The 27,986-nt window shown below is 36.7% G+C and overlaps 1 protein-coding gene across 1 annotated transcript in view; it reads right to left on the reverse strand.

The window, feature by feature from the left end:
* LOC107228039 (hemicentin-2) overlaps positions 1-27,986 on the reverse strand; it is a 155,352-nt gene that overhangs the window by 50,904 nt on the left and 76,462 nt on the right. The window contains exons 2-3 of the mRNA XM_046745253.1: positions 19,873-19,970; positions 1,020-1,210 (exon numbers count right to left, since the gene is read on the reverse strand). Of these exons, the coding sequence (XP_046601209.1) occupies positions 1,020-1,210; positions 19,873-19,948 (267 nt within the window). The 5' untranslated portion in view covers positions 19,949-19,970. The remainder of the gene's footprint in view (positions 1-1,019; positions 1,211-19,872; positions 19,971-27,986) is intronic.

Here is a 27,986-nt window from a genome sequence, read left to right on the forward strand (position 1 = left end):
CACCGCATACATATATACATATTTTCCTCAAACCGCAATAGCAGCATCAATTTCATTTAAAACCAACGAAAATATTATTTATTCTGTTACATGTTGCGTGAAAGTTGCCTTTCGTTTTTTTTTTTTTTTTATTGTTTTTTGTTTTTGATTTTTGATTTTTACCCAATATTGTAATTTTGAGATGATATGTTATTGTTATTATTATCATTATACCGATTCAAATTTCATTCAATTGACTTTATAAGTGATATTGTTAGAAGCTCGGTTTTATAATCGTGATATATAACAACTGAAATTTCATTCGCACTCGACTATTCGTATGGAAAGAATAAGAAAAATAAAAAAAAAAAACTGGAAATCGTTTCGGGCAATGTGTAATATCTTCCGGGAGTGTTTGCCCTGCACTAGCAGTGAAGAAATATGAGAAATGACGTGTGCAATTCAAGAAGTAAAAGGAGAATGAAAAACGGTTTGAAGATATGAAGCAAAAAGTTACAGGGAAAAGAAATTGTAGAGCCTAATGTAATTATATTATACGGCAGGTGGTTGAAATTTTGAATTTGAAAAGGTCCGAAAGGACAAAATGTCGAAACGTGCGAAAATGAGAATATTTTTAAATTTGAAACATCGGAATTTATTGGCTTGGTGAAATTTCACCAATAATTTGATCTTTCTTTGTTTTGGATTTTCGATACTTTTACGTCCGAAATCCTAGATTCGGAACTTGACTTTTCGGAACTTTGCTCCGTCGTATCACGAATTTTCGAAATCTTGCACGTCGGAACTTTAAGCCGTCGTCTTTCCGACTATTCGAAACTTTGTTGTTTCTACAAAGTTTGACTTCCTTACTCGAAGTTTCGCGACGAAATAATTGAGAATTAGGCGTTTTCGGAAGTTTTAAAAATTCTCAACTTCGAAACCCGCTATATGTTACACCTATACTCAAGTATAAATATTGACGATATCTATTCGTTAAATTACGATTATAAATGTAAAAAGGTTGTGATTAAGAAACAAACCTCAGCTCCGGAAACCGTACGTTCAGCAAGATTTCTGACCTTGCAGTGAAGAAACGCGTTTCCACCAAGCTGAACGGTCACGTTTGATATCGTGTTGTTGTCGTTGGCGTCGTTGACCCTTTGCAACTCGTCCAAATTACTGTACCACAATGCTCTCCATTCCGGCGCCATGCTGTACGGTACTCGACGACCTGCGAAACACGCAAGAGCGAGAAATAAACAAATGAACAACGACTAGAAAAATTCAGTAAAACATGGAAAACTAATTTTCATTTTCTACCTAGAACTATATTTTGTCGATTTTGGTAAAAAATGAAAATAGTTGCAGACTGAGCGGTAATCGGAATTAAAAATTTCTCTCAGTGCACGATAACGCGGATCGAAGAGGGTGCAACGTCAGGGGTATATTTCGAGGGTGGTTCAACCCTCTCGCCATTCGACCGACTGTGTGGGACTAATTGGCACGGCATGGTGCCGCTCGTTCCCGCGTAATAATTAGGCAATTATAGGTGGGGCGCAGGGCAGGTGGATGATATTCGCGATTGGCAAAGTTGAGGATTCGTAACGAGCGTGAATAATAAACAACGGCGACGACTGGGCTTGAAAAAGCTGTTTTCCTTTTCGTTCTACTTTTCTAACTATCGTTCTTTCCCTCATTCGAGCGTATATTACATATCGGTATTTTGTTTTAAAAGTTTTTCATCCTTGAGTCTTCGGTTGTTGTGGGATATGTGTATATATATATATATATATAAGTGTGTGAAAGTGTGAGATGAAATTTATTACTCTTTTGTGCGAGAGGAGGAGGCCTCTTTATCCCTGACTCCCTGGCAACCCTGCAAATCCATTTTATTAGGCATTCATGTATATTTGAATCAAACTTTACACAAAGGAGACGCGTCGGTTGAATATTAAAAAAATTTTTATACCTTCGTCTGCGTGTTCGTGCAATATACAAAAATTTGGATAACAGAAACGTAAGAGAAGAGAGAGAGAGAAAAAAAAAAAAAAACAAGAAAAGATTGAACACGAAAAGCAATAAGGCTTGCGTATATATGTATTGATATAATCTATGTATGTATTTACAATGAAAATTTATTACACCAGACGACTTTATCGTTTTTATATCTTTCTCTTTGAAAGGTTATAAACAATCGTTTTTTTTTTTTTTTGTTTTCCTTTTCAATACCGTGGAGGCAACATTCATTTACATATTTTTCTTATTTATATATATTTATGTACACACACACACACAGACAGATTCTTTTTCATCCAATTCCCCTTTACTTTCACCCCAATACTTGAGTTTCTTCTCAGCTCGGCCTTTGCTATATTATACACTCTTTATAAATAATTGATAATTATGCTAATGCACGAAACGCTTCTACAGAATGACGGTTTTTGTGTTCCGCATCTTTCATCCTTTATTCTCTGTTTCGTTTTCTCGTTTGTTTTGCATTCAATGAATTATGTAAAGAATTGCAATATACTTTTGGCAATAATTTTCCATGCGGTTGGATAATTTTGACGTATTCTTTCGTATCCCAAATTTCACGGCAAATAAGATCGTTAAAATTCGCATATGTATTTTTGTAAGGGCGAGAAATTTTTTTGAATAAATTCATTTTATTTCGCAGATCGTTCAGAAGAATTTCCACACTCGGCAAACTATGAAGCAACAGCGTTTTGCACGTAATTATATTTTTAAAATGCGTAAGATTGCAAAATCTCTGGTGATTTTTTTATTTTTTTTTTTTTTTTTCACTAGTATTACGTCGTTGGTAAATAAACCTCATTGCAGAAAACTCATTTTCATTTTCAAACTCACGAGCATATTATCGTACGCAATGTGTGGGAAAATATTTGAGAGCGCACAGTCGGATTAATTGTAAGAAACGTTTCTCCTCGGTTCGTGCGTTTTGCGCCCGCGTATCTTTGAAGCGAAAAGGAGCAGCTCGGGACATTGTTCGCTGGTCTTTGAACTCGGAATTACACAGTGGTAAAGGGTGACGATAAATTGGCCCCGGTGTGAACGAGGATGTTACAGTTTGAGAGAATATTACAAAACCCACTTGGCGTGTCGGGGTGGATATAATGGAGGAGGGAACGCACGTCGCCTATCACTGCAGGTGGTGAAAGACCCGCTCACTTGACTACACTTAACGATCCGAGCAGCTTTCTCTCTTATTTGACAAATGGCTTCTACTCTCTTAAGTTTGCCGCTTGAAACGAGGAGACGAAACCATTTCACGGTACGATAATATCACCTATTGGCTATTATCTAGTTATTGTCAACCGGATAGGGTGGTCCCCGGAAAGTTCACTTTTGAATTTTAGGAGGAAAAGAGAGAGAGAGAGAGAGATGAGCAGGCACCGTGTATAACTCGTTTGTATAAATCACAATATCAATAGTCAAAAGAAAGTCAGGCAGTACGAGATATCTTACACGTATTTTTAACAAGCGAGATATTGAATTTCAATATCTCTTCTTCTTCTTCGTCTTTTTCTTTTTCATTATATACCATGTAAAATTTCGTCACACTCGAAAAAATTTTATTATAATTGTATAACACGCACAGCACACGTATACGATTTGAGTTATATGTATGTTTATATACACATTGGGTATTAAAAGTGTATAAATACTAGGGTGGTTCTTGAAAAGCTGATTTTTTAATCTCTATTCGGTTCCACATAATTGAAAAATAATTCCCCAATTCTTTCAGATTTTTATCTCAATTCTAGCCTGTGCTACAAAGAGGGTGGATTCGTCTCAACCCTTTCAGGGACATGTCAAATCTATCGAACGGATTTAGATGAAATTTGGTTATCGACGGATTTCTCGGGTCGCTGAGTACGGATCTGAACTCGATATTTGAAAATTCAAAATGGCGGGTCCAATATGGTGGAACGAAATCCAAAAAGCTATTTGATTCCGATAAAACTTGGTATTCGGGAGTTTTCGAGTTCGCTGATTACGAATCTGAACTTACAAAATTACAAAATTGAAAATGGTGGATCCGATATGGCGATATCAAGTGACTTTTTCGGTTTTGGTCCACCATATTGGATCCGCCGCTTTGAATTTTCAAATTTTAAGTAAAGATTCGTAGTCAGCGACCCGCAAAACCCCGTTACACCAAATTTCATCCAAATCCGTTCGGTAGATTTGATGCGCCCCTGAAAAGGGTTGAATGGGGAAATCCACCCTGTTTGGGGCACGGGTTAGAGTTGTGATAAAAATCTGAAAAAATTGGGGAATCATTTTTGAATCACGTGGAGCTAATTTGGGAGGCGAGCCGGTCGAAATTAAAAATGGACATTCTTAAGGACAACCCTAGGGATCCCGTATCGAGCAATAATACTATTGCTTGACGATATCCTGATAATTATACCCTTTCAATCACTCTCGTCTCTATTGTCAGACTTGATCATCCGCGTGAATGAATTCTTTTCCCCCTGTCATTCTCTCAAATTACTTCAGTTAAACCCGAGCCTCAATAACTGGGAAAAGTTACTCCAGTTATGGTCAGGGGAGGAAGTGATGTTACAGTTGGGAACACGGATGAACGAAACTGGCGAACAACAACCGGGACTTTGCATAATGTATATAAGGGTTCATAATTGCTTAGCTGTAGGCTTATATTCTCGGCTGAGTGACTTCACGCTGAGAAACCAACACCGGCTCATGGATTAACAAGTAATTAAGAAAGGACTCCGTAACGGTTGATGCTCTCTTTAACGGGTAACTCGAAGAAGAAGAATTTTCAGAGTAAACTAGGAGTGGGGGAGGTTGGAGAACGACGCTTTGTGTCAAACTGGTTCCCTTCCTTCCTTCCTTCCTTCCGGGCTTCGAGTCGCGTGGACAAAGTTTTTTGTTTAATTTTTGAGCGAATATTTACCAAGTGACGAAACGTGTACTTTTCTTTTCTTTTCTTTTTTTTTTTTTTTTTTTTATTCGACCATAGCTGAAAGTGATTTGAAGAGAATTCACCCTGCTTGAATTATACGATCAACCCCGACGCGACAGCATGATTTTCTCTCTTATTCACCCTGGACCCTGGACCGTAGGGTTATTTTTTACGCGCAATAAAACGAGTCGTTTCAACTCGACCCACTCAACTTTTGACCATCGTTTTACCCCGATGGTCCATGACCGGAAAGAAAAACTTGAAAGCCTTATTGGTCCGGTTCTAATTAACTCCGCGGGAACTTGCCGCCGGTTTAATACGTACTTCCGGTCAGTATGTATACACGCACGTCCTCTGCCGACGCGCACGCGGATGTCGGTGTAGGTACGAGTAGGGATGTAGGTTACGTTGCCAGCGTAGGTAGGGAAGGGGGGGGTGGTAGAAAAATAAACGTTGTATAAGGGGACGGATCCTCCTACTTAGATTGGATCATAAATTTTAGAGCAATTCGATAAGTCTCGACCTCTTTGATTAAGTTAAAAGTTTTCGTAGAAACGGGAGCGAATCGTATCTTGATACGAGGGAACAACTTAATTAAGTTCAACGTGTATATATATATATATATATATATGTATATGTATGTGTGTGTGTGTGTGTGTAACATCGCGTTCGATGGTTCATCCTGCAGGACGAAAATTGTTCCCCTTATATTACCTCCACCTACCTACCTTTGAGCCCCGAAACCCTTAGCGATTCGACCTCGTTAGCCGCGGCATCCGGCCACCAAAACTCGGTTATCCCGTCGTACGTACGTACATCCATCCATACATACACACATCCATACATACGTACATACATACATACACACAAACCCATGTAATACGTGCCTACCTATTTATTTGTATATACCCAACTTGTTCATTAATACGTAGGCGAACATACGTGGAGGTGTGCAAATAATAAACAACGGGATAAAAAACCGACGCGGGCTTGATTCGCAATGGAAAAATTATCAATCGAGATTACAAATTAACGCAAACGGTTGACCATGAAATTTGTTTAATTTCAACAATGATTTCTTGCTACATTTTTACGACCCCTGAGAAAGCTTCGGAAAAAGAATTTTTTTTTTTTTTTTCTTATCCTACGACTTTTTAAACCCAGTTTAAAAATATCCAAATTGATTCTTATGAAACGGGAGGGGGGAAAAAAAAATAAACAGTCATTTTGTTTCCGGAATGTAACACTTTCACCCAAGTTTCGGAGCGAAACCTCGTTTTTTTTTTTTTTTTTTCTTTCTTATTTTTCAAAGTAATTTCTTCTATTTTTTTTTTTTTTTTTGAATCTTTTTTGTTTTTCTAGTCTCGTACGCGTTAAACATTTATTATTACATTTTTTTAATAAAAATCTTGAGTACGTTTTGGAAGCGGAGCAAGCGATAAAAAAAAAAAAAAAAAAAAAATCACTTCTCAAATTGGAGATGCGGTATGTGTTACGATAGATTTTTAACGGGTGTGAAGATGGAAAAAAAAAAAAAAAAACGAACTCCACTCCCACTCTGAATATTCGTGACAATTTTTCATTTTGGAAACCAAACGTTCTTTCTCTTGTTTCATAAAAATCAATTTGGGCGTTTTTGAGATGGGTTTGAAAAAATCACAGGTTAAAGACGAGTGATTAATAAAAAAAAAAAAAAAAATGGTGAAAATATTTTACGGAAGTTTTCTCAACGGTCGTACTAAAGTAGGAAAAATCCTTGGTGAAATTGAAAAATGTCAGGGACAACAGTTTACCGAGCTGGCGTGGAATTCCATATATATATATATATATGTATATATATGTATATACATATGTATGTATATACACACACGTGGCGGTTGTGTGGAGTTGTAAAGAATCGCAGGCCAATCTCTTTTCTCCACGGGATTCTTCGGCATTGAAACTTTCTCTTCTCATTCTTCTCTCTCGCTCTATATTTCTTCTCATTTATTATCATTTCTATTACACGTTTTCTAATCCAATCTTCGAAGTGATTCGGCAGTTTAGATAATACATGTATGCGTTTCACGCGGTATTTATGTATCTATGTGCTCGCATACCGAATGCACAAATCACCCCGTAACTGAACGCGTCAAATTAGCTTCTAGCTCTGTATTGTTCTTACTGCGTATGTACGAAACTTCGGTCGGGCAAATAGTTGAGTCGATATGGACCGGGTGCATGTGTTCGCCGCTGACAGAAAACGTTGATAACGTTGACGGATGCGAGCGGTGTGAAACGAGATTGGTATTCGATGTCACTTGACCGGGTTCCAATTATTCAATACACGCCACGCGGGGAAAAAAAAGAAAAATAAATAAATGAAACAAAAAAAAAAAAAAATAATAAAATAAAATAAAACAAAAAATTAATAAATACCAACAACCTCAATTTCTCCACCGATGGAAATTAGTCTCCGATGCTTGTTATACTCGGGTTCGATTGTATACACGCACAAATTTCAATGGATTGTTCTTCATTGATAAAAAATTATTAACATGTTTGAATACGTGATTTACGATACATAGAATCTGGTTTGATAAAATTTTAGGTGATTAGAAATGATGTTATATTTTATGTATACATGAATATTCTTGGATCTTTGACAAATATTCGTTGAATTTTGTACGCTACAGTTGCGAGCTTTTTTTTTTATTTGTGAAGGAGTTTGTCGATTGTTTACAATTGTGAGACTACTACATTTTTTTTTTTTTTTTCTACATTATGTAAGAAATCGGTTGAGAGTGTTTCGCTAAGCTTGATTCTATAGCCAATCAGGTTTTCATTACAGTAAGTATCCGTTTGTTCGTTTGTATCAACGTTGCGTCGAAATTTTTTTTTTTTTCTCACCAACGTTACGGTCGTCGAGCTTTTCTCGGAAGCAAAATTACGTTTTATTAATACAGTAGTGGTAATTGCAAGCGGTTTTGCGCGTACGATATTTATTTCACCCTGTGATGCGTGGCCACGCGGAATACAATGTTACGTGTTGTAAAAAATATACTTGGTCGAGATGCGAAAAGGAAGAAAAAGAAATGGGTGTGGCGAAAACGAAGACAAAGAGATTAGCGGGAAATCGGCTACCGGAACCGGGATACTCCGTACGTGACCAAACTTGAATTGGCTGCCGCGCTTCTGGTTCCTGGTGGAGTTCCTTCCACCTCTTGTGGCCAACCGAAGAGCCCGAGGGATCCGCCGGTGCTTGCAGACGCCGAAACACTCGAGAACCCGAACAGCCGCGACCTCTCGAGTCTTTGCCGGTCTTTCGGAGACAACGATACACTGCTTGTATATACATACGTATTTCACCCCTCTTTTGTTTCCACGGGGACAATGCGGAGCTCTCTTGATGACGGTGGTGGCGGTGGTGGTGGTGGTTGTCCGAGGTGAACAACTTCTTCGCTCCTTCCACGAAGCCGCGCGGATGTTGAGAAAAGTTCGTCTTCATCCGGAGGAGAACGTTCGACGACAGAAGAAGGTGAAGCGGAAAATGGAACGAAAAGTCTGCAGAGGAAAGGATCGTCGAGGAGGAACTTGAGGCTGATCCTTTATGCTTGGATCCGAGGATCTTGTACTTCGACTTGCTTCTTGTCTTGAAATATCGTTGGCAACACGCGATACGGAACATTTAATACGAAGTTTCAGTTGATTTTGACGATACGTTAATTGTATTTGCACGGAACGATGCTACGTAGCGGATTGCTTCTTCTTTGGGTTTCGATGGTTTATGAGCGATTGGATCCAACGAAGTCGTGAATATCAGCGTAATATAGAAAAAATTAATTTTTCCCGTGTTCCGTGTCACTTGTTTTTACCATCCTCCGTGCCCACGCATCACCGACTCGATTCGGGCGATGATAACCTCGTTCTATTGGCAAAATGTCATCGTGACGTCAGAGAATGGTTTTCAGCGCCATTTTATCACCACGTAACCTAACTTTTTAATTTTAAAGAAGGCAAATCGTAATTCTTGAGTTTTACACGTTCGTGTGATTTTGTTATCGTTTTCGATGATTTTTACGACTTTGTTCGATCCCGTTCCTCATAAATCATCTAATCCCAAAGGATGTATACAATATTTTTGTCAAAATCGAAATTTGGACGTTCCTCTTAACGGCTCAGAATCGTCGCTGCCTATGGTGGTACATCTTCTTCTTATTCTTCTACATTCACCCCTATTTCACATGGGTATCAACAGACACCATCCCGCACGATTATCGATGTCTTCCACGTGGCGAGCTCTTACCGATTGTGCCACCATGTCAAGGGTCATCGGATTGAATCTACCCACGTTTTCTATTCGCCAAGGACGTCTGACATCTATTCCTTCTCTGCTAAGGATCTCGCTCCTTTTTCTCCATTCCTTTCTCTGTTTTTTTTTTTTTTTTTAGTTTTTCCTTTTTTTTTTATCACCTCTTCTTTTCTTATCTTCCATTCCCGTTAGTAGACGCGTCCCACGTATTCTCGTTGCAAAAAGACAGCGACTTATACAAGAGATGTGGATTCTCTTGGCAATGCCCAGACAATCCACCCTTCTTCTATTTTTTGTTTTACCTACCAGAGAGTCAATTAAATGTTTTACCATTCGCGAACTTACGATTTGTTACTCGATCCTATCGAGTTTCGTACGTTTTTTTCCCCCATTCGTTCCCTCTCTATCCTTACTTATATTATAGTTGAAAATGTCTACCAGTAGATTACAGAGAGATTTCGTTGAACCAGAAAAGAGCCTCGAGCCAGCGATTGAAAACTTTTTATCATACAATTTGGCAATGAAAAATGTGTTCGAGGTAACTGTGAGTTTATTCTTAATTTTTTTTTTTTTGTTTTTTTTTGTTCAAATTCTTTTTCTCTGTTTTCTTTCTTTCAATTCCCTTATTTACACCCCTGTCTGCTTCTTTATTACTACAAACTAATACCGTAATTACTGTTTCGCGTGGTGAAACTCGACGCGATGATGGATGTAGGTATAATATTTATGTATAACGTTTCGCTGAAGGTTGATTAAACAGCGAACGATACACCATCGCCTTGTATTATTTTCTCCGTTTTATACTTTGTTAAACGTACAATTGCGTAGCGATTTTTACTTCACATTTTACAGCCAATTTTTTCATTATCTTTTATTTATTTATTTTTTTTTCGTTTTCTTCTCCTCGTTCGATCGTAAAAGAATATTACTCGTGGATAATTTTCCTTTCGAATTATCAGTTTTCATCGCGACGTTTCGCATAAATTATATCGTTTTTAGTACCGTGTCGACGAATCGATTTCGAATTAGTTTATTTTTTTCCTTCGTCGTGATCAAACAACCAAATGACTAGGATATTAGGATACTATAGTATGTATATCATATATATGTATATATATATATATATATGCGTAGGTTAAGGTACCGACGTGCAATTCTCGCAGCTCGGCCGTCCGTATGCGTCGAAATATCCTTTCGCCGTCTTTCCCAAGTATCCCAGGGGAAATTCGAAACTCTTGTACATACGCTGCGTTACGTTGTGTTGCGTTCCACGTCGTTCCTCGAGGCAAATGGTCGGTAGTAGGAAGGACGTTGCGATTATCAAAGCCTTTGTCTTGGCGGACCGGGGCGGAGGACATGGTTTTTAATTAAGTCATTACCGTAAAAACGGTATAATACGTTCGTATATAAACAGTAATTATACATGTAGGTACGTTAACGCTTTATATACATGTATATATATATATTATATATAATGTATATCGGGGTGAGCCAAAAAAACTAACTTATCGAATCCATGATCTTGAAAGGATCCATTTACTGAGAAAAAAATTCTCCCGCTTGGACAAATTGTTGCGTGTTATTTAAATGGGAAATTTCAAATGACCGGCGACACCTTTTAAAATTGAGCTAAAAAATTTGTCCAAACGGGAGAATTTTCGTCCTCAATAAACAGGTCCTTTTAAGACCATAGATTCGATAGGTTAGTTTTTTAGCTTAGCCTTAGAAAAGAATTCTTAATTATATATATATATATATATATATATATACACATATGCCCCCAGAAGCGGGGGGATGAATAAAAATACGAAACGAAGTGTATACACAATATAATATATATTTGCCAATTAATTTTTTATACCGAAATTGGAATTAGGTATGTATTTCGTGGCCTGGATTCTTTTTTTTTTTATTATTCATTACTTATCTTCGCCTTTGGCGATGTAAGAAAAGTATCGGTACCGATAGGCAGTCAGTTTTTCGTTCTCTTTACAACGAATCTCTGTGTTCGGTTTCTGTCGGTCTATCCGATCAACTCGCGCGATGATTTCGCGACCGTTGGATAGAAGAGAATTTCAGTGTTGAAGAATTTTACAACGAATCGACGCTCGTGAAATATTGCAATGTATCGTTCAATTTGAAATTCCGGTTCTACGTGAAATTAATCAATTTTCAATGTTTTACCGATAAGCGTTATATATATTCTCCTCCTTGTTACTTTTTCTTAATAAACGATTATATCTTTTCCCCACTTTGTATATTTACGTTTGAATCGAAATAAAAAAATGATTTTTCTCTTTAGGAAATTTCATTTCCGAAAATCCTTCATTCGTCTGCCAAGTCCCGCCAACAGTTTCAGACTTTTCAATCCATCGTTTTCCAGATCATTGCGAAAGTTTGCCCGGACACTGTCGACTCCCTTTTTACGGTGATAAGAATTATCGCGGAAAAACTGTGTTTCTGGCTCGTATATATTTTTCTTTTTTTTTTTTTGTTCTTCTTTACGATTCCAGAAAAAGGGTTCAGACATTTATTATATACGAATCGGAAGGTAACGTGGATGGATTAACTTTGAGATGACGGGAATGGTCGGTACCTATATGTACGTATAGGTGAACGGGTGAGAGGGAGAAAGAAAGAGAGAGAGAGAGAGAGAGAGAGAGAGCGAGAGAGCAAGGAGTATTTTCTTTTCTTTCTATCTTTCTCCTCCCTCTTTTGCGAGATATTTTGCTTTTTGCCTCTCTCTTTCTCTTTCACCCCCGTTTTTTTTTTTTTTTTTCCTTTTTTTTTTTGCTTCTCCATCCGAAACCGACGTCCCCTCATTCATTACATGAATCGTAGGGTATATATATACCCAAAAACCCTACCATACCAAACTACCTACCACCAGAGCCTCGCGGGTCTGGCGTATATATAGTTGACAAGTTTATCAGGGTGGCTTATGAGTTTCTTTTTTCTTTGTTTTTTTTTTTTTTTTTTTTTTATTTATTAGCCTTACGGACTCGCTAAGCAGGGAGGGGAGAGGAGAGGAGAGGAGAGAAGGGCGAGGAAGGACCAGTAATACCCGTAGAGCCGCGAAGATGGACCCTAGATGCAGGGACGCACTTAAGATGAGATCTCTGATTTATATTTTACGTATAAACCTACATCTATACACACACGCAGACACGCGCATTACGTACTTACTTCGTATCGTACGGAGCGTATAGACTGCCTTTACGTCAAACGTAACTACACACATGTATATGGGGCATTCCACGCCAGTTCGACCTGGGTTTCAGCCCTTGACCTCTTAGATTTGGTACGCCATTTTTTCTACGATTCTTCTCACTTCGAAAGGTACTCGGTTTTTGTTTTTTTTTTTTCGACTCAAACGGAATTTTCTACAGCTTTTAGAAACGATCTTATCGACCGACCAAAATTAAAAATTTGAAAAAATTCAAAATTTTCAAATCAGGACCCGGAGTGGGCCGATTTTCTCTTCTTGCTTTTTCCGAAAAAAGACGACGAAAAAATTAGAAGCGAAAGTCATTTTACTGTGGATGGTTGCTGAAACATTTTTATACGTCACGTGGGATTTTTGAACATTTTTCCAGATTTCTCGCAACATTTTTTTTTCCTTCTTGATTTTGCCAATAAAAAAAAACAAATTGCAGATGGTAAAATTTTGCCGAAAAATCGGGAAAAAATTTTCAAAAATCCCACGCGACGCGTAAAAACGTTTCAGCAACCATTCGTAGTAAAATTACTTTCGCTTCGAATTTTTTTAACGTCTTTTGTTGTTTTTTTTTTTTTTTTTCGGAAAAATCTGAGAGGTCGAGGGTAAAACCCAGGTCGAATTGGCGTAGAATGCCCCATATGTATACACGCAAAAAACACACACCTTATCCCCGATCCAAGCAACCCGCGAGTGTTGGGTCTAAAAGTCTACGTACGGGCCTCGCGTTGCAATCGTAAAAGTAGACGTCGGGTGGATTTTTTTTTTTTTTTTTTTTTTTTTTTTTTTACCCCCTCTTTATCTTTTCTACTCTGCTTCTTCGTCTCGCTTCGCTTCTTTTTTTTTCACCCCCCCATCCTCGACCTCCGTTTCGTACGACACACGTGAGAGCTGCTATACTTATAACGTACGATATTTTTTTCACCCTCGCTCCTTCCTGCCCGGATCATTTCAACCCTCCCCCCTCCCACCACCCCCTTCATCGCTACTTTTTTTTTTTTTCTCATCCAGTCGTAAAGCTTAAACGGGCAAAATCGAACGGAAAATGTCAACGGCAAATATACACTTCCGTTCACGACCACGTATCGTTTCGCGCATATACAGTATACCAGGTATAGATTATTATTTATACATACGCATGTATTGTGTGTAACGGTAGGCGCGAAATCGCGTTCGGAGATTTTTTTTCACAACGATTTTTTCGTTTTTTTTTTTTTTTTTTTTCTCCTTGCTTTACTTTGAAACTTTGGTTGACGATTTTTTATTTTATTTATTTTTTTTCGAAATCGCCAGCTCTCGTTATTGTTATAGAATTCATACGTGCGATATTGTAGTAGACGTGAAATGTCGCGTCGTGACGTTAATTTTCGTCATTCATGAAATTGAATCGGAAAAATTGAACAACTTTGAAAATTTTGCCGTGTCTTTCGTTTGATTTTGAACAATCGAGTTGCAGCACCGTTACTGTTTGCGTAGAATTCGGTTTTAAAAAAAAACATCGATCTTTCATACTTGATTGAATATTTAACGAGCCAGCTGGAAGTAAGAAATTGCGGTCGGTATTCGGCGAACGTTAAGAAAAAAAAAAACAAAAAAATTCCTCAACGAATGTGATATAAAAACTGTAATCGGGGAAGATCGACAAGAAAAAAAGAAAAAAAAAAAAAAAGAACTTCACCAGTCATTGTGATTACTTACAATAATTAATTCGTCAAAATTTCAACAAAACTAAGCTGAAATATATCGTATAGCTAAAAATGGCAGCGGCTTATAAATAACGAGAATAGAATCGAAACCAATGTTTTCACCACGATATTGACAATTTGAAATAAACCATGATCCTTCATTTCAAGAATTATACATCCATCCGTAATTGACTATCGTTATATTTGACTTTCGTTATTCGTAACTCAAAATTTTCTCTATTGTTGTTGTTGTTGTTGTTGTTGTTGTTGTTGTTATTGTTATTATTATTATTATTATCATTATATCGTGTATCTACACGGACAGGCGATTTTGTGAAATTGGTAAAACAAAATTTCGGACTTGTATTACCGCTAGCGGTGACCAAACCCACCCTAAAACGGGGCTTCAGAATAATATGTTTGGATATAAAAGGAGAGGATAATAAATTCCGTGTTTCTCGACTCCGCTCTGTGCGACCCTCTCATCTACTTTTGCCCTACGGCGAGTTTCGGGGCTGAGAAGCGTGTTGACCAACAGTTTTCGGAGCAAAACTTTTACCAGCTTTTGTATCTTATGCGTATATATACATGTACATATATATATATATATATATATATATATATATATGTATATTGCATATATATGTACATTACATACGGTGACCGTGAGTATATATGCATTAGGGTGGTTCAAAAAAGAAAAAGTTTTACGTTTTAGCTTTTACCCCGTGAAATGTTAGTGTTTGATGCGATGGAGGAGAAAAAAATTAAATTTTTTTTCAACATTATTACCTTTATAATAAAATATATACCGAGAACGTGATCGAAAGACGTGTATTTTAAACAAGAAGAGTCGACATAAAAATCTAAAAAGATTATGCAATTATTTTTGAACAATGTGTAATTGATTCGTGGGGGTGTGATTGTAAAAATATTCGTCAACACCCTGAACACCGGACACCCTAATAAGTAATAGTAAAAAAAAATCTTCGATAGCGAGCGTCGCACGTAAATCGGCATTCCTCGTACACGGACAACAGACGCTGACGTTTGTACATGCACGAAACTTTCAGCCGGTGCGGCTCTCTCGCAAACGCGAGAAATCGTATCGGCAACACAGGCGCGAGATACTTATATTCGCGATTTTTCTACCGTAGGTAAAATATATACGCCTGCCCGATCGATATTTGCACTGAGCCGCGGGATAAAAATCGTCACTGACGTTCCTTTTTTTTTTTTTGGTTCTCCTCCGTGTTTTGTTTTGCATAAAAAACAAAAAAAAAGAGAAGTTGAAACAATATTTCATACCTTATACACCGGGTACTCGGTTTTGCACTCGCGTCTCCGAAATTCGGTCAATTTTCCGAAAATCAGGTAAACTCTTCTGTTTTTACCATTTTTCCATTCTCTGCGTATATGTATACTATATATATATATATATATATATTTTTTTTAAATTGTGCACGCGTGCGTAAACTACATATTGTAACAATAACCGTACATAATACGCGTAAATATATATATATATATCGGGACAATCTCTTGGAAGTTGAAAATCAACCGCGCATGCGCCAAATAATTTAATCTCATTGGTCGGCGAAATATTCATGTCCGCAATGCAGGCGAGCCAACGTACGGAAAATGTGTACGTTTGAATTTTCAAAGAGCCTAAGCATTGAATTCCGATCGTTCCCCGAAGTATCAACTTTCCGACCCGACAACAAATGCTTCCCAAACCTTTCCGAGACACCACCTCAATTATTTGAGATTCTAACCTCGAAAATTCGTGTTTCGACCACATCGCCGCCGGGAACAAGGTTTGACGGCTGAAAACTCGCGCGTGCGCAGTTTGATTTACACATGTGGTATTTATAAGCAACCGAGGGTCGCGTGTGGTTGGTACACCTTTTATCCGACGTCCGCGCGTTATTCGACGATTTATTTACGTAACACGTACGTATGCGTGTCGTAAGTATACATACATATATATATATATATATGTGTATTTGTGGGAGACTCCGCGGACTAGCCTTCTCCGTCATGTCCATACGTATATGGAACATATACGTCCGGGTATACACACGTGGAACACATATGCTCGGCAGCTCATGAACATACGCCGTTTGTTCCTACCGGCGCATGCAATGGCCTCTATATACGTATGTATGTACCAAAAATGAACGGATCCTAACGCGGTTTCGAATTGATTAACCACCCTCTGACCCGTGCGACCCGCAGTCATAAATATTTCCATTTAAAGGCAGTCCGCTGTACCTCAAGCGTATGTATTATACATATATATATGGATGCATGCATGTATGTATGCATACACGTTTTAACCGTCCCTGTATAATTTATTAACTTTAAACTTGCATCGGTCACCTGAATAATTCACGATCCTATACCACGTATGTATATATACATATATATATACATATATATATATATATATATTTATTTATGATCTATGTATGTATTACTTGTCCTAATATATACATGTCGGGGTTACAGGGTTCAAGTGAAAATTTCACCAACCTGTGTCTCAAATTTCTAAGATTCGTTTTATCATCACGCGTCTCTCACGGTCAGTGATTTCGTATGCGGCGCAAGCTTTGAAAGAGAAAAAAAAAAAAGAATAAAGAAAAAGAAAACGAAACGTAGTCGTTTTTCGACGATTACGTAGAACGAAAAATTTTTTGTCCGCACGATTACCTCTAGTTTTTTCGTTTCTTTTTGTTGTTGTTTTTTTTTTTCACTATTTTTTATTTTTCCAGCTTATCCTCTGATTCTTGGGACAAGTCACGTTCGCTTGTGTTATATAGGTGGATAGGAGAAAAGAAATTGGTAAGACACGACAGTCGAGAGACCGGTGTTGCAAATTTTTTTCTTTCTTTTTTTTTTTCTTTCCACCCCCCCTCCCTTCGGAACACGAGAAATTCGATCTTTTAACTACACTTACATGGGAATGGAAAACGTCTCATATTGTATGAAGAATGCAAGGACATGTAATATGGGTATTAGAAGAAGATGGGAAAGAAAAATTTGAAAGCTCGAAATTTATTTTTACGACAGCGCCAAGTTATCCGCAGGGTGACTTGAGCATTTTCGTTTCTACGGCGTGAGATTGTTTCCTTCGCATTTTTAGTTTTTATCTTTTATTTTTCATCCTGGCGTGGAAAAAAGTTGATATTCGAATCTCACCGCTCAGCTGTATGAATGATTTTGCAAATTTATCCCGCACTTTACTCGTTATAAATATTTCATGCAACCGACGAAAAGTGTCAACTTTTATTTTCTCTTTCGAGATTGAACGATTTTCTGTTCCTTTTTTGGTTTTCAATTCATATTCTTTTTCACCAAGGTTGAAACGTAATTGGGGGAAATTTCTTTTCATCTTATCTCGTCAATCTTATCGTCGAAAGTATGATTTTTTTTTTTCTTCGCCACGCACGTGACCTTGCATGATATACGATTTTGAACACACCGAATTGACTGTGACTTGAAATTTTTTTATTGTAAATTTTTAACCATCTACTCCTGTTTTCGAATAGTTTTTTTTTTTTTTTTAATAATTTCAAGTCTTCAAAAAAAAATGGTCGAGTGGATAATGATGAGAAACATCCTCTCCTCACTTTTCATTCCCATAATCAGGCTGCTCGTAGTTCTCTCAACGATTATTGTGCCGACATTCCTCATCACACTTTCACTCACAAATCTGTCCGCAGATATTTCGCACGGGTGGAAATAAACACACGATCATCAATATTATCCACCCCCTGTCATTCTTTTCGTCGAATCACGCTACCGCGGTTGTCATTATTATTATTATTGTTGTTGTTGTTGTTGTTGTTGTTGCATACATATTTTTTCTCTTCAATTTTTTTTCTATGTTTCGTTTATTTGTATTCTCTCCCCTCCCCTCATCCCCTCGTCGTTTTCTTACCCGCTTTATTTGCAACCCTGAAAAAGTACCCGCCGAGCGCTAAACGATCCGGAAATTAACCGCGCACGCATACGGAAGAAAAAAAAAAAAAAATAAATAAAAAAAAAATTTCAGATTTCTGCAGTAATAGACGGTATATAAATGTGCGCGATGACGTTGAATTGCGTGGCGTTATATTTACCCGCGTCGAGAATAATCGAGGGGTTAGGAAACGGAGAGAGGGTGCTTTATGCCCCCTGCGTAAAACTGCACATATACATACATATATGCATTCACCGTATACGGATATTATACGATTCACGGCAATTCTCTGCGGTCTGCGTATAATGCTCGCGATGCGCGTTGAATGTGCGATTTTTACCACTAACCTTCCAGAGGTGCGGAAAAGATTTTTTTTTTCCTTTTCTTTTTTTTTTTTTTTTTTTTACCCGCAACGGAATTCCAACTGAGTGGAGGATTGCAGAGGTTTGCCGGTAAAAATTGTTGTTTTTAAAAAAATTATCTAAGTATATATGCTTTCGATTTTTTTTTTTTTTTTTTATGTGATTTTCTTTTTCGATGTTGTTCTTGTTGAGGATTCAGAATTTCTTGCCTTTTTGTTTGTTGCATTTACACTTGACTGTTTGATCTATTCGAATAGCATCTGTACGTAGAGAAAAAAAATCATGTTCGAACCGATAGAAAGATAATTTGGCAAGAAGAAATAAGAAAGAAATATGGAATTATAGATAGAGAAGAGATTCGCCGTGGGACTTCGATCGGTGATCAGCGAAAAGAAAGAAAACTACAAAACGACTAGAATTTTGTCACCAGTGGATAGATTTTCCGACGATTTTAACGTTTGAATTTTTTAACCTTGCAAATTTTTTTTTTCTTTCTCTTTGTAAATATTGTTGGCATCGTTAGCGTTTTATGACAATTTGTAGGTTGCATATTTTTTATTACTATACTTTAAGAGCATCTAATCTATTACAATCGCACATAGTAACGAGAAACGGAAAAATACGTTGTAGTTTTTTTTTTTTTAATCATTTGTTTATCGGGGACGTTTTGCGCGAGACGCGCATTGATATTTGTTTTTCGTTCGTCGAGTATATCCTATGTTGTTTTAATCTTGTAGAAGCACATTGTGTCTAATTATACATGTATACGGTACATATAATAATGTATGTGTATATGTATATATATATATAAATGTATTTGTGGCCGTATATAAGATTTACAAGACGACTGCCAGGAGATTGAACGAGGCTTTGACACTTTGGATATTACGAAGGATTATTCGTCTTGTTGGGATAACACGACGGTATCTCGGAAAGACAGTGACAATGAGCGACGAGAGAGGGGTGGAGGGAAGTCTCTTATTGTTAAATACGATTCAAGCGAGTTGTATAATAGAAGGTCTTGAGATTAAATGATTTAGATTTCCGGGAGGGGGTGAAGAGAGTTGCTTTGTTTACGATTTACAAACGCGTGTGAAACTCGATGCCGTGTCTATTGTGCCGTAAGGGGAAATAATTGATTTTAGAAAATTGATGTTTGGATCGTTGATGGGGAAAAGGTGGGGGTGGGGGGGGGGAGCAGAAATGCACGGAGCGATCCAATTAAAATTGTGGGTGTATTTTTTGACGATCGACGTTTTGATCCCGTTTAATTTTGACGGTGATATATATATTTTTTTTTTTTTTCCCCCTCCCGTCTCTCCCACTCGTGTTTGTGTCGTTTTGCGTTTCGTGTTTTCTGCTTCTTTCAAATATATTATTTTTTTTTTTTTTTTTCTCTTGTTTTTTCCCTTCTTTCTTTTACCTTTGTCGAGCGAAGTGGCGAGCAGAATCGTCGGCAGGAATAAAAAGACCATGTACCAGGAGAGACGGTCCTGCATCCTCGGTGCGTTCCGAATCCACCTGAAAAAAAGCAAAACGAAAAACGATAGATCCTTGTCATGCGTTTTCAAATCTTTTTTTTTTAACTATATTTCATTTCGATTTTACACTTGTTGTTTTTTTTTTTTTTTTTTTTTTTTTTAATTTTTTCCTTCACCTGCATTTCACGAGATCAAAGATAAACGTTTTTCTCCAATTTTGAACAAGTTTTCGTTTTCCGGTTAAAACGCGGTGAAAATTCTGAAAAAAATTGATTACTATTTTGCTACGTTGATCGAATATATTAGGTAGTAAAATATTGTCAGCAAAGTTTACGTCATGCGTATAATAAGTTTGTAATCCGTATAATTGCGGGGACTCGGGTGAGTGGGGGGGGGGATAATACGAGGTAAAAAGTGAGGAGGACAGATATATTTTCAACCCTTCTGGATCGAGTTCGCCGTCTGCTCAACGGAACAGCGGATTCATCCTTTGTCTCCCTGCTTTGCCTTAATTAAGGAGGCCGCCTAGTCACGCCTCCCACCCTCGAAACCACCCCCACACCCCCATCAACGTAGGCCTGTTTACCACCGCGTCGTTTCCCATACGCGCTCGTTTCGCCTCTCCTTACTACAACGGAATTAGGGTTGAAAATCGTTTAGGGTTTGGTAAATAACGAGCAACTTTTGTTGTCCCAGGCCTAGGAGCATACGGTAGTTTAGCCTTAGTTTAGTTATACCTTGGCTTTGGATGCCTTGTGTCACAGGAAAACGAGGGAACGAGCTTGCGAACAGGCGTGTTATACGACCACGCGACAATGCCCGCCCCCATTCTATAGTCGAATTAATTAACCCTCCCTCCCTTTAAATACTCGTTCATCCCTTTATCTGAGCGCGTGCCGATACGCGTCAACGTCACAAGTTACACGTGTGTAGCGTAACTTTGGTGAGAAATAAAAAAAAATAAAAAAACTTGCAACAAGGAAAGTGAGAGCTAATTTTTAAACGCACAGAATCTACCCTCGTTATTAAATCATATTTAATTTGATTCGATCGGGGGGTTTTCTTTAATTTACAACAAGTACCGGTTAGTCAGTTAGTTGCGATAAATAACAAAACACCCCGAATAAGAAAAGGTTTGTCGAAAGCGTAAATATTGAATTTTATCACGAATATAAATGTATGGTGTCGTAATGAGGGTCGATCGGTATTTCAAAATTAGTAAGAACTTTGTCCGTTATAAAATTTTGTTGACCAGTGTACCGTGACACTGTGCATAACCTCAGTTTTGTTGATAAAAACTGTGTTTTTGGAAAAAGCTAAGAAAATCGTATTGCGATAAAACTGTTGTATCTGTAATATTTTAATATTAATTCTATTATGATAAACCTTGTTGCTAACACAATCGGTTTTAAGTTTTCATGTTACATAGAACAAGTAAATTTTTGTTGATTAGTGTGATGTATTCTTTCAATTGTCTCGTTTTCTCTCTCTCTTCCTTTCCTACATTTCGAACTACATCTCTTTGTATTAATATAAGCTTTCAATGATATTAGAGTTTTCGGAGTTACAGACCACGCTTACACATAACAGAAAAACACTTGAAATGCAATAATGTGGTTGGAGGTTGAGCCGGGAATAAAGTACGATATGTAATGCAGGAATAAAAGTCGATTATTCCCTTGTTGCATAATAAACTAATATACGACGTGTTCTAGGTTGATCCGATAAAAATTATTTTCCCTTGCCATTTTTCATACAATTCTTCTAACTCTAAATAACACCCTTTAATCATTTCAGGAAATTTTTAAATGTCAGAAACAGACGTTTTTGAAATACTCCGAAAATATTGTCAAAGATTTTTTCATCCATCCTATCGTCTTAGGTAAAATTTGGAACTAGAAACTATTTGTTTTTATGATTGTTTGACTAATTTGAGGAAAAAAAAAAAATCCCAAATTTCCTTAATTCGGTATCTTTACTCGTAATTATTCATTCATAGGCATCAAGCGTACGATTATACATGTACAAAAATGTACAATTATCAATAAAAATATAAAGTTGAGAAAATTTGGGATTTCGTTTTATCTCGAATTAGGCAAATAAATACAGTTTCCACTTCCGCATTTTGTATCAAACGTTCGTCTTTGATCGAAGAATATCTGACAAATTCTTGAAAAATTTCAAAAATGCCTTTCTCTTCGGACCCTTAAATATTTACAAACGATTAACGGTTGGAAAAAAAAAATTCTTCAAATACTTGAGGAGTACTTATTCAGAGTTAGAAAAATGGTGTTAAAAAATTATGCACAAAACCGAAATACGTGAGGGAAAATCATTTCTCTAGTTGGGTTGGAATACCTCACCCGTATACTTAGACGCGCTTGCGTTTGGGCGTGTGTGTATGTACGGAGACGCCTTTTGAACTTTGCGTCAAATTTGCCAATCAACTCGTTAGAAGAGGAACGGCGAAGGGGATATTTTGTATACCATTTGTATGTGTACATTCGCCAAATTGCCACACCCCCTTTATCTCTACGTCACATATATATTTCACTCGTTTCGTTATTGGACTGTTTTATTTACACGTTTTTCTGTCAAACGTATCATTTTTTTTTTTTCCTTTATTTTTTTCTTTCGCACCCTCCCTCTTTTGCCTCTATAATATATTTTACGTGTACGTATGTAATATGTATTGGAAAAAGTTTGTTACACGTATGATGCGTATATGTGTGTGTGTGTGTGTGTGTGTGTGAAAAAGTTTAATCTTATTTTCTCACTAACTAGGCGATTTTTTTTTTTATATATATGTATATTGTTGTTATTATTATTATTAGGTACGTGTATAATATTTTATTTCAATACAGGGGTTGTTGCGCTGTATACGAGAGATCCTCGAAAGTAATTCTCAAGTATAAATTATACTGGTAACACGAGATCTTGGTATTCCATTACGCGTTCCGACACTCCAAACTCACTTTGATCATTGATGTTGAAATTTTTCTTTTCATCAGTTACATATATATGTATATATATATATATACGCATGTATATAGAAAGTTTTTAATTAAAAACTACGCTACCGTACCTTGAAAATACGTTATTTACATACGTGCGTTGCGAGACCTGCATTGCCGAGTTTTTGTCAATAACGAATTTTCATTTGGCTCTGTAATTTCTCATTTCTTTTTTTCCTTTCACCACTCTCGACTCCTCCGTTTTATTTCCTTCGTTTTTTCATTTCGCTCTCACCGTTCGTCTTGCTCGTCATTTGATATTTTTATTCATTCATTTAATTTTATTTTCCCCAGATTCCTTGCACCCCGTGACATTTTCCTTCTTCGAGTTGTATTATGTAATGCGTATATATATATATATGTGTGCGCGTGTACGTGTACGCGGAAACCAAAGGGAAAACAACCCCAGCAACACGCTAATTTCTCTTTCTCATTTCTTTTCCGTCAACCCAATTACCACTAACGAGCTTACCGGGATCTCGTTCTTATTTTCATTTTCATTTTTTACGCTGGATATTTCTTTTTTTATTTGTGCATGGTTTGTTGTTGTTGTTGTTGTTTTTTTTTTTTCGTTTCGTTTTCGTTCCTTTTCTTTTTTTTAAATTCCTCCCCCGCTGCCTTGTAATTACTATTGCCGTTGTTCCTGACTTCGTAAATTTTTTTTTTTTTTTGTTTTTACTCGAATCGTTTCGTTATTCACTAATTACTTGCCTTTCCCCCTACCCCTCAGAGCTTGGTGTACATTTAACGTAGTGTAAGTACATCCAGATTGGGGTAGAACGGGATGAGTATGATATTACTTGATAATATAGCTTTACTCGCGGCAGAGAGAACGAGAAAACCGGAACGAGAGTCTTAGGATTAATTTTCAATTTTCCGCTGAAATGTACATACATATTTATTATACATATATATCATTTGGGATAAGAAGAGAAGTTACGAAAAGACAGAAAGAAAAAAAAAAGAAAACACTCTCGATTGTAAAAGTATTTGTACAAAAAGAAATTAATCAGCTATTCACAGACATATACGTAGGTGAGTTTATTTATTTATATGTATATTTGTCATGCGGAGAACGTGCGAAGCGAGGATATTTCGCGATTATTCTGTGTCTCGATACTACGCGTTATGTGTGTATATATATGTAGAAAAAATGAACGAACGAATAGCGGTTGGAAAGGAAGATAAATGAAACAAGGGAAAAGGGGAAAAGAAAAATAAAGATGAGGCGGGTAGAGACGAGCAGCCCTCTTCAAAAGTAGAGTCGGTTGAGGCAAAAAGCACGAATAGCAGGAGAGGGAGAGAAGCTCTCGCGGTAGTAATCTTATCCCAACTTTAATTCCAGTCAGGATTGCGTCTAATTATCCTAATTCTTGGAACGACGACTAAAATGAGGACTCCTCCCACCTTCCATGTACATACATACATACATACGTATATACGTATATATATATCCTAATATATATATATATATATATATATATATATATATATATATATCGTGTATATACGTACAGTATATATGCGGAGATGAGAACGAGACCGAAGCAGATTTCCCTCGCCTTGACTTTACCCCAAATAAAATGAAATGAAATAAAGAAAAAGTGGGAAGAGAGAATCAGCCTTCTGCGAAGAGAGAGAGAAAGAGAGAGAGAAGTAAAAAAGTTTGCTTATACGTAACGGAGGATTCTCTAATATCTGCGAAATTCGAGGTATATATATATATGTATATGTACATATACACAATATATGTATACAAATCTCGCGGACTGCCTTAAGCATCGTGTTAAATTTATACCCATCTGTCGAGTGAAATTTCGAGCCTTAACCCACAGCTGATGTAAATGCATACGTATGTAATAATCTTATTTATACACTCTTTGCGCGCAGTAAATCGTTGAGTGATGAAATTTGGCAAACGGTGGGATTTTATTGCGTTGAATAAACTTTAACGAGATAAGAATAATTTTTATCCCAGCGGTGTGCAAGGTGTGCATGTAACATTTGAATATGAATATATGACTTGGCTAAAATTTTATTTACTAAATTTCAGACGTTTGGGAATTTTTTGCCAAGAAGTCGAACAAAAAAGAAAAAAAAAAAAGAAAGGAAACGTGCCGCTTTTCCATTTTCCTGTAAATTACTCGACGAATAGTAAATCCCTTTTTTTTTAACGAGGTGAATTCTTCTTTTTTCATTCTATGATATACGTACGTATCAATATATGTATATAATGTAGGTCATTTTGGTTTCGGCAAAATTTTTTCGAACTCGATGCACGTGACTGTCTGTAGGAAAAATAAAAATATCAAAAATTTTGATAGAAAATTTTTCGAGTACAAACAAATATTTTGTTTTCACGAATACTGTATTTTTACGTTGAACATTTTCGTGCCTCAGGTTTTGATCCTTTAAAAATGGTGTTTATTCGTTGAATAATTTTTTATTTTTTTGTTCAAATAATAACTTTCCATTCAAGTTCTTAAGAGTCTGTGAAGATTGATGAAAATTGAGTGCGATTAAAAATTTTCCACGACGCGCTTCGGATTCGAAGAAAACCTATGACAAGTTGTCAAATATATAGTGATTATTATTTAACTCCAACCGTCGGATTTGGATTTCTTACTTGTTAATTAAATTGGCGAATACAAAATACTCGATGCCGCATCGTATGAAAAAAATGGCACGGAGATTTCCTTTCACGTTTTTCAACATTACGTCGAAAACTATGATTTTACGAAGTGCGAGATCGACAAATAAAAAAGAAAAAAGAAAAACGAAAAAAATACGGTTTTATAATAATATTAATATTACATGTACTGCGTTATATATATATATATATATATATATATATATATATATTTGAACGAATGCCGGATGTACATACTGTCATATTGCACCCTTCGTTCGAGTGAAATATTTGCACACACATTTCGTTTTATTGTATAAACTTCTGTACGATAACCGGTAAACATTTAAACTGTTACATTCGTGCACCTGCAGCGCGACTGTGACGATAGTTTTAAAACGAAACGGAACCGTTTGACTTATTTGAGTTTAACCCTTTTCACCGTTTCCTTTTTTTTTGTCCGATTTATTTATTGTTTTTTATTTTATTTATTTATTTATTTCTTTTTTTTGTTTTTCTTCTCTTTTCATCCCGCACTGCGGGTCGATATTTTCGTTCGCTATTCTCTGTCGCGTTTATTCCGAGCCCCGATTCTGTCCATAAACTATACCGTATACTGTATCTATGCGTGTGTTTTCGGTGCGAAATTTTGTACCGTCCAATCAGATGGTGGATATAAAATATAGTGTGTATAGTCCATGGTATGGACGACGAAAAAGAGAAACATCGAATTACGTGGATGGAAAAAAGTGTGGTTGAAAAACAGAGTACACACGTACGTGTGTGTGTGTGTGTGTGTATATTAGGGTGAGCCAAAAAAACTGACCCATCGAATCTATGGTCGGTGAAGGATTTGTTTGCTGAGAAGAAAATTCTATAGATTTTTAGATAGGTTAAAGTTTTTCTGACTATATATTGTATACCAGGTATACATGGATTGGAATTCGGTGTATTTTTTCGACGAGAAGTGTACAAATTTGGAACAAAGTTTTATTTCTTCCTCTTTTTTGTTTGTTTGTTTTAACATGAATAATTTCTTTAAAAAAATCATAACCGTGTTGTGATTTCTTTTTTTCTTTTTTCAATTCGCCTTACAGTCTGTCGGATTAGTATTAAATCGAGTTGTACGTATAATACGCGCGACGAATCGAAGAGAAAAAATAAAGAAGGAAAGCAAAAGTTACGAGCAGGTGGGAACGAACGCGTGTACGAGATTCGATTGAAAGATTGAACGAGCTTTCAATGACATGCTTGTTTAATCTTATCGCCGAGTGTCGGACGGAACAGGCAGAGACAGTGATGTTGGACAGTTGAGGGCCGGACAATTGGCGTGTATGGCATAGTCGTAACTTGGAACTAGGCTATTCCGATTGTCTCGCTGCGGTGGAATCGTAAGAGGTCATCTCGAAGTGATGACCGGGGCTATATTAATGCTGCGTGGCGTTTTTATCGCGTTTGTATCGTGTGGGGTGGAAAAATGCGAAGGACCAAAATGTCGACGGAACGAAATCCCGAAAGTGAAATTTACAGACGGTCAAAGGAACGTGGATTGACCGTGAATACGAAATTACGTATAAGAATTTTTTCGAATTTAAATTTATTCAATTAACGAACAAACTTTACGCTTATTTTGTAAGATACGACGAAAATGGCGCGGCTTATTTTATTTTATTTTTTTTTTTTTTCACCGTCTTTGTATTACGGGACATTTCACAAAGAAACTACCAAGCCTAATCGATGGAGTCGGGAATTTGAGTCATATATATATATATTTTTTTTTTCCAAAAAGGTTTTGAGTTTGGAAATATACTCCTAAAGGGATTTTTTAATAAACCGCCTTCGTTTGGACAGAATCACTCGGTCGGTTTGAAAAATTTCATATTCAAGGCTAAGTTTCTAATAGAATAAATGGATATTTGAAAAAAAAAAAACATCGAGAACAAAAAGGTATTGTCTTGAACGTTGTTTCGAGAAAAAAAAAAAAAAAAAAAAAATATGCGGCATCATAAAAACCAGGAGAAACGAAAATAGTCGATATTTTTTCGCCTCTTGAAAATACGACATTTTTTGTTTGGAAAAATCAAATCTTAAATTAATCTTTGTGAAATTACGAACGTTTCAAGCCCTCGTTGAACTTGGGCCAATACACGGAAGTTTTGAAACTTTTGGTTTTTTGCTGAAAAAGTGTTTTCCGAGGTGTGAATATTCGGGAAATTGTTGTTTTCTTGTTTTAAAAATTAATACAGGACAGTAACGAACATTAGAACGGTGTCATTTATCGGTAGAAAATTGAAAAAGAAGTCGCCCTTTCGTTAGAACGTAAGGGATGGCAAAAAATAATAGATTTTCGATTGAGTCGATTTTTTTTTCCCCCGTATAACCGAGTATAATCGATTATTTTTCCTCGCAATCG

Source organism: Neodiprion lecontei, chromosome 7 (genome assembly GCF_021901455.1).
Source record: "Neodiprion lecontei isolate iyNeoLeco1 chromosome 7, iyNeoLeco1.1, whole genome shotgun sequence".
In the NCBI taxonomy this organism is placed as follows: Eukaryota; Metazoa; Arthropoda; class Insecta; order Hymenoptera; family Diprionidae; genus Neodiprion; species Neodiprion lecontei.